The sequence below is a fragment of the Tachysurus fulvidraco genome, chromosome 21, assembly GCF_022655615.1.
Source record: "Tachysurus fulvidraco isolate hzauxx_2018 chromosome 21, HZAU_PFXX_2.0, whole genome shotgun sequence".
Taxonomy (NCBI): Eukaryota; Metazoa; Chordata; class Actinopteri; order Siluriformes; family Bagridae; genus Tachysurus; species Tachysurus fulvidraco.
In genome coordinates, this window is record NC_062538.1 from 15,140,617 (window position 1) to 15,159,411 (window position 18,795).

Genomic DNA, 18,795 nt, shown 5'->3' on the forward strand with positions numbered 1-18,795 from the left:
AGTAAGTGTGACCAGGGGTAGAAGAAGAAAAAGAGGCTGAATATAGGGAACGGAATCTACAAGTTCTAACCGCGTTGGGGCGCTGTCTGTTGTAGTTGACATAAAGAAAGACCGGAAGTGCCTTCTTTTATTTATCGAGTACAGCGGACATGGGCAGAATCCCAAACCTCTTCTCGATGGATAAATGGTGCGTTAAACAGCACGTAGAATGCGTTATGTCCTGCCCTATGTAGTGTGCTTATGTAGGAAGAATGTGGTCAGTTGGGATTCAGCTTTTGGTGAAAAAAGCCAACTGTGCTAAAGGGGCCGGGACGCGGGGCCGCAAACACGTACTTTAAACTTTGGCTTTTTAATACAGATCTATGCTGGAGTTTTAATCTGAGTGCTTCTAGAAAAAAAAGGACAAGAAGATGTTAAGAAGAATATACACTCGAGCTGAAGTTTAATACAGGTGCGCAACGTTTAATCTCAGCAGCTGGACATGTAGCAGACGCAGTATTGCTACATCCTACATGCTAACATTTCTAGTGTGTTTCACATATAACGCTCTTTTCTTTAAATACTGTGCGGTTTAAACGGTACTCGCGTTTCTCGAATCTCACCAACTACCTGTTACTTAAACATTTCGGTAGTTTATCTGTAAATTGTGCCTTAGTTGGCTGGTTGTTAGCTCACGGTACCGGGATGGAAGATAAACGTTTAAAGCGCGCGACCGTTAATATGTTTATTAATAAACCGTTTATATTTGTGTATTAGGATTATTTAAAAGTACAGATTTGTTCCGGTTTTATGCTGCGTTTAATGAAGGGCGGTTACATGTACATATGGAAGTACTTTTAGTGTGTACTAAACGAATAAAAGGCTTGTTTTAAGACGTTAGTTAAACGGTGTAAGGAGGTTTGTGGGTCAAGAAACGGCGAATTATCTCCCAAAAGGAGTTGTGCGCATGCGCAGGTCGAGAGCCCGCGTATTGTTCATACATGATGCAGGGATCCACGTGCCATGCAGCCGGGTTTGGAATTACAGTCTATAGAAATACTATAGTCTCCTGCACCTTAGGTGGCTCTTCTGTCTCCTGTCTTCTGTCGTGCAGCTCGTAAAATGTATTTGCATCAGTATAGTTGGTATGAAATAACATGTCCTCAACCGAAAGTCTGTGATTCATGGTTTAGGTCATTTTGCTATAGGGCATGAAGTGATTTGAATGCACTATACGGAAGAGTGCAAAAGTTTGCATACCCTTTTCTAAGGCCACAAATTCTTTAAATGTACACGTTAACTTCTTGCGATTGGTTCTCAAACTCGTTTTATTTTATCTATCTATTTATCTATTTTACATTTTGTGAATATATGTGAAATAGAGGAACACTTGCATTTTGTTTACTTCAGACACTTATGGCAAAATTTGCACTTTATTGTGTATCCAGTAAGTTCTTACCTTTGTCTAACTTGAGAATGAGAGATGGAGTGTGTGTGTGTGTGTGTGTGTGTGTGTGTGTGTGTGTACAATATATATATATATATATATATATATATATATATATATATATATATATATATATATATATATATATATATATATTTCCTTTTCAGGGTTGTAGATCAACATGCACACACATTCATACCCATTCATACATGTGGACAATAGTAGCCAATCCCCTCCTGGCATGTGTTTGATTGGTGGGAGTTAATCGAAGAACCCAGAGGAAATGTAATAAGGCCGCCTGATTATTATTTTCAGATTAAAAAAATAACGAGCATCTTTTACAGTTATTGCAAACTTATTGGTGTAGTACTAAATGCAATTTTTAAACCATATTTTATTTTTTTGTAAAGGTTCACAGTTAAGCTTAACATGGATGTAGGAGTTGTCAGAACTTCATACATTATTTATAAAGAGTCCGGATATGTTGAGAGAGAATTTCCCCTCCCAGTAAGTGTTCGTGCCTGCTTATTGATCACAATAAAATGTCATAATTCCATTATTGTTTGGACAGCTTTCCTTCTGTCAGCAGGCAGATTGGTTTTTACAGCTTCACAAGAAAATAACAACTTGTTTCACTTTAGGATGTATTGTGCATTTTGACCTAGTGCACATAGCATGATTTGGTAATCAAATTTTTAGGCAGACAGTCCACTGTATATCCTAGCTTCCTATCCATAATCTATTGTAAAATATTTATTTCTAGATCTGGAATACGCAAACCACCTAGCATCAGCTGCTTTGAAGACCCTGCCCATCTGGCCAGTCCTTTAAAGATGGCTGAAGGCCAGAAGGCCACCGAACTCCCAGAATGCCCCGCAGACTGCAGGGTCACGTCGGAAAATCTGGACATGTCCCTGAAACCTGAAGCCCTGTCCTCCAGCTCTCCTACAATTGAGGAGCCAATCAGCATGCAGAGCCCCTCCAGGCCACTGCCCCCTGGCTTACTGTCCATGCCCTGCCTGCTGAAGGAGCTGCGCCGGGACTCTTCCCCTGAGGCTCTGCCACCAGAAGAAGGCCCTGCCACTTCTGTCATTCAGATCTGCCCACAAGAGGACAGTGACTCCTCAGCCTACCTGCGTTCACCCTCGTCCTCTGGTCATCTCGGTGATTCGGACACTCTTTCCTCAGCTGAAGATGTGGATGTGGCTGACTCTAAGCCTGCCTCCTCTTCTCACTCTGACCCCACCCCCAGGAAATCGTCACGCCGCTCACGGTCCGAGAGCGACGCGTCTGCTGGAATTTCCATGGTTGCCAAGAAAAACCGATGTCAGGAAAAGCAGGCGAATGGTGGGCGGAACCGAGAGCGGGGCAAGCGCAGCCAGAGACATAAAGAGAGAATGCGTCTGCTAAGGCAGAAAAGGGAGGCGGTTGCCAAACGTAAATCTCGCCCATTGGAGGACAGCAGCACTAGCGACAGCGATGCCACTGCACACTCTTCGTCGTCATCATCAACAGCATCATCTGACAACGAAGGAGGGACAGTTGGTCTGCATCCTCCAGGTATTGTGTCCGGCCACACAGGCGCACTATTTGTTGAATGCTGCTAAGACGATTTGGGGGAATTAATCTTTGCAGTATGGACTTTCTGAAAACATTATTGGTAGTCAAAACTCGTACATATCAGGTAACAAACATGAATCTCGTACACAAACACAGTTTCTCATGTAGGGCTGTTACGCTGCCACGGTTTGTCTCGGTGTGTGAGACCTCACCATGGACCTTAGATGGACTGCTCCATGGATTAGAATGCCTTTTTGTTGTAACTAAACATTATTTGCTTCATTCTTTTTGTATACAGCTATGACTCATATATTTTGCACCCCCTCCCTCTAGACTAATCCATACTATAGCCTGCTCTATGTAAGACAGATATTCTAAGAGCAACCTATCCATAAAATATTTCTAAGAATGAATGGTAAATACAGGGTTTGTTCCTTTTTGTTTGGCTATATGGACTATAACAATTCATAATGCAATTTGCACTTTAGTTTGTACTTTAATTAGCAATTTTTAAATTTCGATTAACAGACCAACATCATTTAACTATGATGTCTTTAGACCTGTTTACCATACTGTGAACAGTTTAAACTATATTCATGCTACAAACATGTGATATCTTAGTGTCAATGAACTCAGTTCAGAAAAAGTAGCAGTACAGAAGAAATGTAGAAATGAAACATGACATTTTGTAGAAGAGTGCTTAAATATGAAAGAACTGACATTGTCAGGAGTAAAAAGTGGCAATTAAGTAATGCGGCATTCAACATCCTGTGTGAACGCTATTTGTTCTCTTGTGGGTGTGTAACAAACAGAGCTGTTGTTTTTGCGTATCGATTTTTACTGGTTTCTAAGTTCAGATACCATTTCCCAGAATGCTAAGGCTAATGTAGCACAGTACAGTAATTAAATACTAACACAACAAATACTTTATTTTTCAAAGCTATATCGTTTACTATTAGTCTTTTACTGTAAACAAGAGAATGTAAAGTGGCAGTGTTTTGTGGTGAGGATTCACGTTACCCCTTATGATTCGTACCATATACTTGTGAAGCAGTTTGTGTGATGCAGAATAAATGCGTTCCTTATACGTTTAACTGCAATGCACTCAACTTTCATCTGCAACTTGCTGGCTCATGAAAGTGAGAGTCGGTTGATCTTTGTCCCTCAACATTGATCAGTTTGACTACAGAATTTGTCAGTATCACCACTGATTTGAGCTTTGCTACTGGAAATAAATGGGCACTTAGGCTATATTTACACCTTTTTGCAAATGCACCTATCCATAGTGAAGTACAGCAAGCTACAGTTAATCTACACTTGCTCTTCATTGTACTGTAGTGGTAGGTAAAATAGAAATTCATTGGTTTGGCAGGTCAGTTTGTTTGCTAATCTGTACCACAGTCACCTTATTCACATGTTAGTCACATTGCTTTTGACCACCTTCTTGAGGTAGGATAAGGCTAGATATAGAACTGTGGATCAGAAACTTGTAATTTACTCCCAAATATCAAAAACATTACCAAAATTTTACCTTAAAATATTCTGACCCAAAGCTCATTTTTATGATTAACATGACATTTAAAGACATACTGGGTTTATTTTATACTACAATTCCAGGTTAGGTTTTTGGTTGATGTTTTGTGGATATTTTCCCTAGTCGCATTTGTCCGACATTACCTTCACTGCCGTTCCGCTAATGATACTGATTAGTGATACTGGCTCGCAACATGATCTGCACCGCTTCTACATTGGCTTAATATTATGACATTCAGCGTGACTGAAAAGTGGTGATTGAGAAGCAAATTACAATTACCCATTATTTAATATTAAAGGAATTGAGAGACTTTCTGAAAGTCTCTTCAGAAATACTCTGCTTTTAGCGTTTGTTCAATATTCCGATTTGCCATTTAATAAGAGAAATTGTTTGTACATTGCATTGTGATGCTTTGTTAAAAGATTCTGCACCAACAGACTTCTAAAACTTTAATTAAGCCGAGTTTGGAAACTGCAGCTAAACAGACCCAGAACTTCTGGAGTTCCTTACATATATTTAAAAAAGTGAGCGAGGGAGAGATTTCATCAAAGAAGGCGAGTGCGTTTCTTTACATGCAACTATCCTGACAGTGTAACTATGACAATAGCTAGATAAATGGAATAAATGGAGATGCATCGAGAATTGTCCTTGAATTTCAATGATCAAATCTGATCAGTGATAATAGAACTTTTTTTAGTTAATAACAGTTAATTGATGCATTGCTACACCCAAATCTAACCCTTTCCTTAACCTCAGTAACGCAGTACATTTTATAGAATTTTTATTAAATGAAATCTGTTGAAATACTTTATAATAAAAAAAGTTTCATGTGCATTGTTGCAACTGTCATATTCCTACCCTTGCGATGACATCCGTTTCCTTCTAAGGGTGCTTTCACATCTATAGTTGGGTTCATTTGGTCCGGACCAAAAGCAAAAAATGATACATTGTAGCTTTTTAGCGATTTTGGTTCCTTTTCACACCACACTGATCGTTCTGTTCCGCACCAGTTGAAACAAACCAAAATGCAGTCATGTGATAACATCCACATCACTCATTGGCCACATGTCTTTGAGCGTATTTCCTAAACTACTTCTCGATTGGTCAGAATAAACGTGCGGGAAATTTCAACGAAACTCCGGAAGTAAACAAAAAGAGGAAAATACAGCATACAGTACACCATGGAGAGACGACTGCGTGCTGCGATTATGTCCGTGGTTGTAATCTACTACATCGCTTGTATACAGCATTCTATGCAAAGTCTTATTTTTCAGAATGAAGCGCGAATGCGGCTTGAAAATATAATTTTAATGCACTGCAAACGGCGAAGACGCATCGCAAGACACTTCAGGAGGCGGCGAGCATTACTTTTGCGAAACTGTGACATGTTCATCTTCCAAAAATATTGCCAATGACCCACTACGGCAGCTGGTTTAGTCCAAAATGCGCAATACTTTTTGCAGTTAGATCTATTCGATCTCGGACCGTGTTCTCACCACAAACAAACTGTACCAGAGTTCGTTTAAAAGCGTACCGAGACCACCTTTTCAAGGAGGTCTCGGTACGCTTTTAAACGAACTCTCGGTACGCTTTTAAACCACCTTTTCAAGGAGGTCTCGGTCCACTTGTTTGGTCTGCTTTTGGTGCGCACCAGAGTTCGATTGCTGCATTCTCACCTGCCCAAATGAACCGCACCAAATGAGCAACCGAACTAAACAAGGCAGGTGTGAAAGCACCCTAAGTTTTAAAAACACACCCACACACGCCTAATGTCTATTGTGCATGTTGTGAATGACACCATACTGGCTGGTCTTGACACATTAAAGGCGTATTCACACTGAGCATAATGACGCCAAGTGCCAGTAATGCTGGATTTGTTCATTTTCTTAAAAGAGCAAAATTGTTTCCTACTGGAGCTAATTTCCCAGCTCCAGGCAAATGACAACAAATTCTGTTTGGCTGTAGGATTATTAAAAAGATTTTTTGTTTAATTGCATCAAAGATTTAAATGAGCTATTTTGCTTTATGAAGCTGTTCAGAACACATGTTTGGCTTCATTTGAAAATCCTATTTTGCTCATGTTCATCATGAATATGCCTTAAATATGCAAGTTTACTGTTCCTCACACTTACACACAATACAACACAAAAACACAGCACCGTTGTGTGAGGTTTCTTTCTCAAACCTACAAATCAAAAAATTCAATTCTCAAAACGCACAGATCGGGGTATCCCATTCCTTAGCATTTTCATGCATGGTTTGTTGAATGTAATTGATTGGCCAAAAAGCTTTATCCTTTACAAAGTGCACAAAGATACACATACATACACCAGGTAACACGCTTGTGAAGAAAGACTGACCTTAACCAGTGGCACCCAATGTACGTCCATACATAGTTCCATGAACTATATTTATGGATATATGTATAGAAAAAGGTAGTTATAGATATATAACCTACAGTTAAATGCTGATTGATACCCCAGATTTTTGACCCACTACAAAGGAAAAATGTGAAATGATGTTTATAGTTTTTAAATCAGCAGCTAAAGTTACTTTATTTCTTTTATTTTGTGTTAGCTTAACTTTTTGGAGTTCTCCATACACCAGATTGTATTGATTGTTCTATATGTTTTATCTATTCTGGCAATTTACTTGTTTTAAAGCCTTGTCTAGTATAAAAGTACATCCCTCCAAGAGCTGGTCAATTTACTGGTTTTTTTTAAAAAAAAATTTTTTAACATTTTTTTTCTTTTGCCATCAAATGCTGCGTATTGCGTATCATTCGACACTTGTCAATTCATCATGTTTTTCCCAGTTCAACCAAATACCATTTACTTGATGTACCGCAACTCCGACATGTAGTAAAGACTTGTATTCTCAGCACCTCTGTTCAGACACCTTTATAAAAATATTTATGTAAATCAAATCTCCCATTTTCTATATTGGATGGAAATGGGCACCAATGTGGCCATATTCACCACTCAAAGTAAACTTAAAAAGTTAAAAGAGCCAATCATATGTGATTATTAACACAATCAGCGGGTTTCAACGGTCGTAGTCTATTTATTCATTTCAAAAGAGGATGTACTGTGCCTTTGCTTTCATTCATTCATTTATTTATTTATTTATTTTTTTGTTTGTTTTATTAAAACTATGTTCTGTCCATCTGTGCCATATTTGTTTGATTTTCATGAACTTTTTGACCATGGTTTGTGTCTCAAACATTCTCTGGACACGGAAACTTCTAAATAAGCAGTTTTAAGGTCACACTCAAGGCACTGCAAAATTCTGTAAATACACCTACACACTCAGATATTTGACAGCAACCCAAGAGATGGCGCTGTTTCTCTTGTGAATTTTTAAAACTTTTACCGATTTTATTTACTGAACAAATCATGCAATACTTTTTTGCACCTTTTCTGCATTTTTGCAGCACAGGATAAATATAGTTAGCATCTTTAACTCCAGAGCTGGTGTAGAGTTAATCTGCAGGGTTTATATATTTTTATGTTTGCTCAATAGGTAAAATCAGTTGTATTTGGTAATCTAGGTATGTATTACTCATATGAGATCAGTTCTGGTTGAGAGAGTGTTTAAAAATTGGTGGATCTTGTCACATGTCAATGCAACGTACCGCATTACTCAGAATGCATCGTGAAAACTGCATGACTCCCATTAAGCTTGTCAGCATGGCTGCCGTGAAGTCCAGGGTTTTTCTAGTGTGTGCCTGACGTTTGTGTATGTGTGTGTTTTCGGCGCTTGCTGTCTGTCTTTAAGCTGCCCGCCGTGGAAACAGCATGGGTGGAGTCCTGGAGGAAGCGCTGACACGAGTGGCAGCCGCCCAGAGGCGTACAGAGGAAAGGTTCCGTGCGTGGATGGAGCGAATTAGCCGTCTCCATTCCGGTGAGGACGACGATCAGTCGTACAGTGGGAATGCAGAAGGGCGGAGTCACGTTGGCTCAGAAGAAACCCCTACAGCCTATCGGATCGTCCGGCTGAACAATGATGCCTCTCCCCCTACGCTGAACTCGGCTCACAGCTGTGTCCTGGATCCAAATATGCTAAATGTGTAACACAACAACAGGCTGAGCTACTGAGAAGATTTTGAAGAAAAATACTTGCGCAGAATAGAAACATTCTAGCCAACTATGCTGGATACAGTACACAAGGCTCTCTGTCATTTTGTCTCCCCTTCGCCCCAGTTACTCACTTTCTTCTTATCTCCTTTTGGCTTCTTTAATCTTCTCTCATTGTCTTCCCCCTCTCTCTGTTTACATTTGTTTGTTGCCAAATAAGTTTGTTCCAAAAAAAGTCCACAGCAAGAAGAAGAAAAAAAACAGAAAAAAAAAATCTATTACTATCGTTGTTTTCAAAGTTGGCAGTGATTCAGTCAGTTTAATGATATTAATGATATTAATTAATAATGATTTAACTGCAAGGATCTCATGTTCACCACAAATGTAGCTGTGATTGCTTGGCAAAAGGGAAGCCACCTGGATGAATGCATATTTTTGTTTACATGGTAAAGCATATTATTTATGGGGAAAGAACTTGTTTCATCCATATTATAAGGTTTAATTTGGCATTCTAGTCCATGATTATTTAAAAAAACTGAACTTTGTTTTCTAAGTTGCCAGCCAGTTATCATCCACAGTGAACATAGGATGAGGACCTTGGCCATGGTCCTTTTGGTGGTCCACGATGGTGGAAAAAATGTGACCGGAAGTCAGAATTTTTTTTTCTTTGGTTTGAACTTGGGAAGGATTTGTCCTGAGGAATCATATCAGTGTCTCTCTCTCTATCCATTTTGATGCCACGTCATGTCCCTACGCACATGGGCATGATTTTGATTGATAAAATGTTAGACCACTCTCAAAACCTCTACTTATCCCTCTACTTCATATAACATAAGTTGTTTTTTTTATTTATTTAGGGTAACTATATTGAATTGTCTGCTTTTAAAGCCAAATGTAGCCCCAGATTAATAATATGCTAAAATCTCCCTCTTTGAGCCCAGTGCTGTACTCCAACTTGGTTTTCTTTGTTGCTGTACACATCTAGCCATCCAAGTCAAATTTGCATGCACACTTTGATATGCCTGTAGACCGACTACAAAGTCCAATTCTTTTTGGCTTATTAAAATGCAGCATTAAAGGTACTGAATGATATAAAATCAAACCTGGATACCTTGCGTAACTCTGCACTGAAGGAGAGAGATCCTGTTTCTTCATCAATATACAAATGCTCTCAGGAGAAATAAGGCTACAAAAAAAAGCAGGGGAATATTTAGAGTCGTGCTCATGTACACACCATCATCCCTCACTGTGTGTGTGTCTTGGATCTTCTCTGACTTGTTTTACAGACCAGACAGATCACACAGCTGGTTATGTTTGAATTGACCTTTTTTATTATTATTATTATTATTTTTAAGTGTTCCTGTGACTCATTAGTTGTGATCTGGTTTGGCTTTGGGGTTTTGTTTTACATCACATGCATGCAAGAAAATAAGAAGAAGCAATAATGCATGAACAGCTGCACTGTGATGTCCTACTGCTAATATAACTTCGAGTTACTCCGTACACACATGCTCTGAAGTTTATGCTAACCTCAAATGTTGTGTATCTGAGTCTAATACTGAAGCTTGATATAGTCAGAAACACTGTACAATGAACACACACAATGGTGTGTGGTTTTTTTTGTTGTTGTTTTTTCACACACAATGAATACAAATTCCCGTTTCTAATCACTGAAGGGCCTTAAAGAGAAAATGTTTATTTTACACACGTTCACACTTTATGGAAGGAGTTAAAAAGTTTACAAATTTGTGCTAAATAATGACACTTCCTCAGTGACTCTGTTGAAATTGGCTTGTGAACTGCAACATGATAGAGCTGATGGAACTAATAAACCATTTTCTTATATCTTTATTTTCATTTATCTAATGGAATGACATAATCCATTGGTAATGTCCTTGGTTCAAGAATAAAAATAAAAGAATGCTGTCATGGATTTCTGTCCATCATTTATGTTTTGTGTTTAATGAAAGCACAAGGCTGTTTTTATACTTACCTTGAGTGTTACGTTTATGTATCAATCAGTAAAGGTTTAAAGGCTTCGGCAGGAAGGAATCAGAGTTCAGTCTGTAATGAACTCAGAAATTATGCTGACCTCCTTAGGAGCTCTTTGTTGCAGAATTCCACTGCAATATAAACCATTGCTGAAAGTACATTATTTACATTTATGTTATTTACTGTCCAGTGTCACCTAAATGAGGATGAGGTTCTCTTCTGTGCCTGGTTCCTCTCAAGGTTTCTTCCTCATATCATCTCAGGGTGTTTTTCCTCAGGCTTGCTCATTAGGGATAGATGTTCGAGATAAATAGACATTTCAATTTAAACTTTACCATTTTACAATTTATTGTTTTTCTAAGCTTCTGTAAAGCTGCGAGAGAGACAATGTCGGTTGTTAAAAGCGCTATACAAATAAATTGAATTGAATTGTATACACTCAGCTTAATAGGAACCCTGGCTTATTATCCAACTGACCAATCATCTGGTAACAGTGTAGTGCATAAAATAATGCAGCTACTAGTTGAGAGTTTACAGTTAATGTTCACATCAAACATCAGTATGCAGAAATAATGTATTCAGTGACTTTTACCATGGAATGGATGTTTGTGCCAGATGGACTGGTTAGAATGTTGAAACAAGCTGCTGATCTCCTGGGAACTTCACACACATCTCTCTCGAGTTTACACAGCATTGCTTGAAAAGCAAAAAACATCAGATCTGCAGGCAGAAATGCCTGAATGGTTTGAGCTGACAAGAAGGCTTCAGTAACTCTTTACAACTATGCAGAGCAGAGAAGCCACTTAGAACACATGGCAAACTTTTGAAGCAGATGGTTTATAACAGGAGCTCAGTTGAATCAATACCTCCCTGGCATATTTATAATATTTCACATAAACCTTATTTGAGGCTCTTTCCCTGTACCTGCATTTTGTTATCCATTACATTGCTGCCACATTATTGAAACACGAATGACCTGTGTAGAGACGTTCCTTTAAAAGTGGCCAGGAAGTGTGTATTTCACTTGATCGTGTTCCTTTTGAGATCTAAAATGAGAGAGAAAGGGAAAACCAGTCTTGCATGGTTTATGCAAGGAGAATAGGTATCTTAATTCTGCTCCTCTTTGAGCATTTTAAATAGTAATGCTGATAATATTCACTTTTTGATCTGCACCCAGTAAATAAACATTTTTACTGGTGTGCAACGTGTCTTTTTTTTTCCCCACTTGCCTACAATATAACCTGTTAATTATGGTTGTGTATAGCTGTTGGTTTTCGTACCTCTTTGTCCAGTATGTGTTTTTTTTTTTGTTTTTGTTTTTTTGTGTGTGTATAATATCACATTATTATAAATATCACATTTTCTTTTTCACATATTATTGATCCAAAAGTTAAAGACACATAGCTTAATACTGTGTAACTGAATGGTAAGTTTGACTGAAAAGAACCTTACAGTAACATCGAAGGCTTTTCCCCTCTAAATAAAAATATACAAACTCAGACTCGACACTTAGAAATGTATTTATGATACAACATGGGAAATAATGATTTTGTCATTGGCAATTGTGGTAGACTAAACGTGTGTGTAAAACTAAAACCATTTTGTGTGCATCTGTGTATTGTGCAGTGGGGCCCGAGGTCATCGGCCACTACGATGTGTCAGACACACACTCTGAACAGGACCAGCAGTTGCACTCCCTCTCAGGTCAGTGGATAGGGTTAAAAAAACTGAATGTAGACACGTTTCCTTTCAATGCCTTTGCAAAGATGAAGGGATGACAAATGCCTTGTAATAATGATAGAAATAAAAAAAATGGTAGTAGAATAGATAGAAAGGAAACTTAGGAGCAAAAACAGCACAGATCAGGGATCGTCAGTCTTCTCAACAAAGGGCCATGCTGCTGCCTGCAGATTTCCATTCCAGCCAAATAAGTCATACCTTAGTATGTTTTTCAGTATTTGCTGGCCATTGTTTTTGCTGGAATGAAAATGTGCATCCAGATCGGGCTTGTGGAAAAGACGATGCCTGTTAAAGTGAATTGATTTCTTTGATGTGTGTGTATACATTCAGTTTTTATTAATTCATCCATGAGGGACTATAAAAACAGACGAACTCTGTGTTGTGCACTGGCATTACAGTTATTCCAAATTACAGCTGAGTCACACCTATGTGAACCACAGAATTCTTCTTATTACTAAAGAACATGCAATACATGGTTATCAGACAATCTGGTTAGGTTTTTTTTACACATATGCACAAATGACCTATGCAGTCAAGCTTAGACATAAATCTTTTAAATGAAAACTGACTATTAGTGCAAGAAATTGTACAGCAATACGACAGATACTGTAACCGTTCTTACTAAAAGGTTCTTGTCTACGAAGTTGTGAGTAAGAAAGTAATAAGAGTGTCATGAGAGAGCTGTAAAAAAAAAAAAAAAATTGTAAATTGCGATTCAACAAGAATAAAGTCAATAGTGTGTTAAAATCAATATAAATGCACAGTTTCATCAGAAACATGTTCATATTAGACTCAGTATGCATTTAGGTACATTAATATTTAGACAAAGGTATTGTTATATTCACTGTCTATCAAGTATATTGGAGTTAATTTTAGGGGATTTGTATCCAAATCAGGTGAAGAATGTAGGAATTATAGCACTTTATGTTTATGCCCTTCCACATTTTAAGGTGCCAAATGCATTTTGGATAAACAGTACTATTAGATTAAAGTCTGCACTTTGTGCTCACGGTTATTATTCGCTTTCAACTATTTGTTTCAAACTGTCAACGGGTTGTGCACCTGAGTGTATTCTACTTTTTTTAAAGATATTTCAGAAGTAAATTCAGAAGTGTGATTTTGTGTTTTATTTTTACTCACGTACATTATTTGTTCACCAAATATTACTGAACCATGCGTAGTATTATAAAAGAACATTTGTCCTGGTTGTGTTGCCGTAGGTCCGGTAGAGGTGGCGCCTCCCCAGATGGCTCTGCCGTTGTCTGACAGTGAAGTGGAGATTGTCGGCGTACAGGAGAATACCAGGTTAAAAAAACACTTCCAAGCCTGATTACTAATTGCCTATTTGCTTATTAATTTACAATAGCATGCATAAATAACATTTAGCTTTTTCATTTGTCACTTTATTCATGTTTAATATTAATGTTGACTGTCTTATTTTGTTTTATTCGATTTTGGTTTATTTTTTCAATTAGCTTCTTAATCAACCGCTTCATGATCTCTTACAGCGCTGTGTCAAGATTTCCAAGAGGTGGCGTCATCCAATCTCTGTCAGCTTGGAAGCAAACAGCCATGCCCCACTGGGCAGCCGTCTCTGCCCCGCCTGACTGGGCTCCACCCACAGAGGTGGTGGATCTGACACTGGATGAAGACAGACACAGATACTTGCTGTGATCCCAGAATCTAGGCACTCTGTGTTTGCCTGAGTGTCTTTAAACATAAAGTTTATCCCTTTATTTCTTTGGTGACATTTCAGAAACAAAGTTTTTTTTTTTTATGGTTTGGTGTGACAATCTGAACTGAACTGAATCCGACAGATTTGTACTCTGCTGTCATGCATCAGTCTTGGAAAGCTTTGAAAGGCCACATCAAGATAACTGGTGACGAAAGTTTAGCTTCCTTGCGTGTATGACTTCATGTCATGTATGACAGGTAGCAGTACTGTAATGGAATCAGATGTTACTTCAGGCACAAAGTAGTCATATTGTTCTAACAAGTCAAAGTCTGGTGAGATTACAGCCTTGAAAAAAGGAAGAAAAAAACCATGTTGAGCCAAATCTGATTTGCTCAGTTCACCGTATCCAAATGCATAGCTGAACAAAATTGTCAAAACTACTGTTAGAGATATACTGTATGACTTCTTATTCCATTTGTACTACAGGTGCACTGAAATTTGCCTTTTTCCCTGTTTCTAAAAAGACTATCAGGTTATATCTCAAATGTTTTGAGTAGTCGGGCAAACACACACATGGATGCCTGCTGTTAGCCTCAGGAGTCTTCAACCCTTTGCTGTAACTTACTGCAAAGCTGCTTTATAGTGTAAAAATAACAGATTTACTCTGAGAATAGCAATAGCTCAGTTATTTTTTGTGTGTGAGAGAGAAAGCGCTACAGAGAGAAGTGTTATCAAACTGTTTAATGCTGCTGTTTGAGTGTATGTTTCTGTGTGTGCGTGTTTGAAAGAGGTTCTCTACACTAGATCTCGAGATCTTCAGGCACCTTTGCCTTCTGAAATTTTAGCACAGAACATGGCCTTTATGCCAGTGGAAAAGAAGCATTGGCTGGTGAAAAATCTTCGAAATTTGTAGTCACTATTTTTTAAAGTAGTAACTGAGACTAGTTTAAACTGTGTTTAATATCCGTATTGATCTATACGATTGTATATTAGTTTTGCTATATCATGCTTTTCCATAATACAGCGTTAGATGTTAATGTTAATATTGAAAATGTTTTGTTCTGACATGCTTGAATGAGGGTTATTAAGAGGGAAATACATATTTCCATAAATAGATCTAATGCATTTTTGCTGTGGTTATTTTATTAGATTTTTTGTATAATCAATCACATCATTTAGCTTCCTCTTCGGACTAAAATTGTATGAACAAGCAAAATTTGTCTTGTTTGCATATGACGTGGATTTTTCAGCAGAAACAAAAGTTTGCCGTTGCCGATACAACAGTTAGCTCTGCACAGTGGTATGAAAAAAAGGAGAATGCCTATTATTCTCATCTTGTGTTATTTATGTGAGTATACATATATTTTGTCTTTCAGACACTTCTGATGTCAATGATCAGCTGACCTAATCCTTCATTGTCTGAATTTGGTGTGTTGGAGAAGGGAGAAACGGAAATTCCTTTATGGCTGAGATCGAAACTTTTGTACTAAAAGAAAAGAGAGCTAAGCGCTTGACTGTAGTACCAGCAATACTTCATATGACTGGTTTCTATTAATGCACTTGTTCTAGTATGTTATGGGATCTGTAGTGACAGATACTTCATAGGGATTTGGATGGTGGATGATCCATGGATTTAAAGCCTAATAATAAACATTTTAAAATGTTGATGTGGTGAAGCTTTCTTTAAGGAAACATCTGTTTAACCTTTATCGAAGGACTTTTAGGTGTCGGTGCTTTGTAATGGTCATTAACATTTCTATATTGGGAGAATCTTTAGGATTACAATTTTCTGTTTCGCAGTAACAAGAAAGAGATTCTGAGGAAGAGAATGAGAGTTTACTGCTGTTATAATGGAACTGAGAATAGGAATTAAGATGTCTTGCGGATATCCCACAGTATTAACTGTAGCTAGCTATAAATGTATGATCATAACTGCTGTGGTATAAGTGGAATAAAACAGTTCAGGAAGTGCCGTATTTGGAACGTAATCAACTCCAGGTTGGACTTCGTATCGAGCTGTCACCAGGCCCGTTGATTGTTCTTGTATATCGCAGTTTCTCAACACTAGTCCTGGAGTATTCAGTTTTCTGTACATTTTTGTTTAATCCTGCTTCCAACACACCTGATTCAACCAATCAGCTAATGAGCTGCCCTTCCTGAGTTAAGGTAGTTGTGTTAGAGTAGGGAAAACTCTAATATTTGCAGGACAGATGATATTCCAGATCCGTGGTTAGGAACTTCTATAATAATATGCTGCATTCTGTTTTACATAATGTATGGCCCATGTAGTGTGTTTGTTTTAGTTCTTTTGAGAGGTTATATGTCAACCAAGATGAAAAAAACCTTCTGTTCTGTTTATCCGTATTGCCCTTTAAGAGAGGTCGTAGATCCATACCCATTTTTTGTTGCCCCTTTTACTTACCACAACACCTACGCTAACCACTTTCTGCGTATAACTGCACCTTTCCCTTGTAGGTTGAGCCATGTACTGTAGCTGGCACCCGTTATTTCCATCATGTTCTTCATTCCTTACTGGTAGTAAGAGCTGGATAACTGGAAGCAGAATTGTTTAAAAAGTAAAAAAACAAAAAAAAGCACCTTAGCTTCCTTATAATTTCACATCATATTAAACCTGCCAGTATAATAAAGATTACAGCATACTAGGCGTTCAAACCTGTGACCACAAACTGAGAGAACCAAAGCTTCAGAGGATCCTATTGACTTCAACACCTTTATTCACAACTTGAATATTGATGGAAGATTGTGTCTGTGTTTTTTCAGATTGTATACACAGATTTTAAATAGGAATATAGATGAGTTGTTTACATTCGAGGCTCAGTTAACACATGCAGGATGTATCAAGCTCAGTCCACAGATACGTTGATGTAATAATGAATGAATTATAGGAACTTTTCTACTTTAGTACAGCTCACTGTGTTTAAACAAAGGGAATGATTTGATAAGGTCCAGGTTACACTGTATACACCCTGCACATCAGTTTGCTGTCCAAACAGATCAACAGCAATAAGACCATAGTTTTAGGGTTCAATTAGATTTTTATACACCACCCCGATCGAATAATTATGATTGTCTGTTCTCCTCACATTGTGACTTATTTTGGCAGTATGTTAAATTATGGACAATATATGTTAATATTTTTTTTTTGCTTCTCCAAGTTCTCTATTTCCTTCAAATTATGAATATTAGAATAAATGGAACTATTTTAAGATAATAAAGCTATTTAAAAAGTAAGGTGTATGTTTTCTTTTTATTCTCCTTTACATTTTTCTTTTTCTACGTGTTCGAAAGGATTATTATAATGCACAGAAATATCTTATTAACAAATCATCAAAGCATGACCAGATACATTCCAAAGCATGCCACTATCGTGGGAAAGCTACTCATAACCTTTGACCTTCTGGCACCATCGGGTGGGGGTTAGGGTTTGGCAGCTGGTCTGTTCACTCCTCAGGACAAAACCCCTCACATACACACACTACAGCTGTATGCTAATGTAGCTTGAGCCTGTTGCACTGATAGAACAGGAGTAGAGTGTAAAGTTATTCAGTTCAAATGTGTGCCTCAAGTTGGTATGAAGCAAAATAAATCTTAAAAGTATCTCAAATAAATTACATTATAAACGACTTATTGTCTTAACTTTCATTGTTATAGACTCCAATATGTCCAACACTGTTAAAATATTACAAATAAAAAGACATTTCAGTCCCAAAGTTGGTCATGCAGTCTAAGAAAAATAATATTTTCATTTAATAAAGGTTTTATATAGGTTTACATTTAGAAACAGTGAATAGTAAATAATAAATTGACCATTTCCCCAAATACCTTTCTTCCAGGACTGTGGAATAGCACTGTTGAAACTTAAATTTTAGTTTTTTACTTTGTTGGTTACTGAATTATTCCATATGTATCACTTCATAGTCTAGGACTTCATATTAATAAATTGTTAAAACGGAGATAGCGTATTACAGATGTTTAAGAATTGTCCAGAAACAAAAGAAAACAGGAGAAAGTGAAACTATCAATGTATACAAAAGCCTATAAGATATGTGAGATCTTTGAAATAACCTATAAGCTCATTTATTTTATATTATTACAACAATGTACATGAGAAAATGTGCAGTTTTATATGGAAAAGGATGCTGGTCACATTATTTTATATAAAGAATGGAAAAAGTATTGACTGTAAAAAGTGTAGCTATTGTGTCAAAATCTTACTCAAATAAAAGTGCCCAAGCCAAAATATACTCAAGCGAAAGTCAAAAAAGTTGCTACTTTTGAATATACTCAAATATTAAAGAATAAACACTTTTAATCATTGAATCAATGTTCAGAAAATTTAGTTCATGTTATGTTTTTATGCAGAGTACAGTTTATTTTATTATTTTTTAAATCTAAAACGGTTAGATTATTGTTTTAAAGCAACTACTCCAATTAGCCTGAAAACATCTACATAGTTCGCTAATGAATTAATCAAATAATATAATATTTACCATTACCTAGAATTTGACTTACTGCTAACCAACCAGTGATGTTAGCTTCTGGATCTGATGCTAGTCTAGCCTGCAATTAGCAAAGAAATTAGGCTATTTAAAAAAAAATAAAAAAAATAGCAAAGTAGCACAAACGCTCTTTTAAATTAGACATGCCTTCTGGGGAGCCAAGAGATGACTCCAGCATACTGAAATATTTTACTGAAGTATAGTCATGGAGTTCATCCTCAATTTCAACATTAGTTTATCTACACAGATAGCAATGTTGTTTTAAATCGTGT

General features: G+C 37.3%; 1 protein-coding gene across 6 annotated transcripts; it reads left to right on the forward strand.

Moving 5' to 3' along the window:
* Window positions 1-72: 72 nt before the first annotated feature.
* c21h18orf25 (chromosome 21 C18orf25 homolog) lies at window positions 73-17,255 on the forward strand. Of its 6 annotated transcripts, none has more exons than XM_027179361.2 (5): window positions 73-187; window positions 2,190-2,986; window positions 12,215-12,292; window positions 13,549-13,633; window positions 13,837-17,255. In XM_027179361.2, exons 2-5 carry the CDS (start codon window positions 2,260-2,262, stop codon window positions 14,000-14,002), a joined length of 1,056 nt encoding a protein of 351 aa, XP_027035162.1. In that variant the 5' UTR covers window positions 73-187; window positions 2,190-2,259; the 3' UTR covers window positions 14,003-17,255. The 6 variants fall into 6 exon arrangements, with proteins under 6 accessions (XP_027035162.1, XP_027035153.1, XP_047661482.1 ...); XM_027179352.2 differs by lacking the exon at window positions 73-187 and adding an exon at window positions 194-451; XM_047805526.1 differs by lacking the exon at window positions 73-187 and adding an exon at window positions 829-1,124.
* The last annotated feature ends 1,540 nt before the right edge of the window (window positions 17,256-18,795 follow it).

Coding starts and splice junctions, on each gene's coding strand:
- c21h18orf25 (XM_027179330.2), top strand. CDS start 1,908: ATGTTGAGAGAGAATTTCCCCTCCCA. Junction 2,987..12,214: donor AGTTGGTCTGCATCCTCCAG/GTATTGTGTCCG, acceptor TGTATTGTGCAG/TGGGGCCCGAGGTCATCGGC. Junction 12,293..13,548: donor GCAGTTGCACTCCCTCTCAG/GTCAGTGGATAG, acceptor GTGTTGCCGTAG/GTCCGGTAGAGGTGGCGCCT.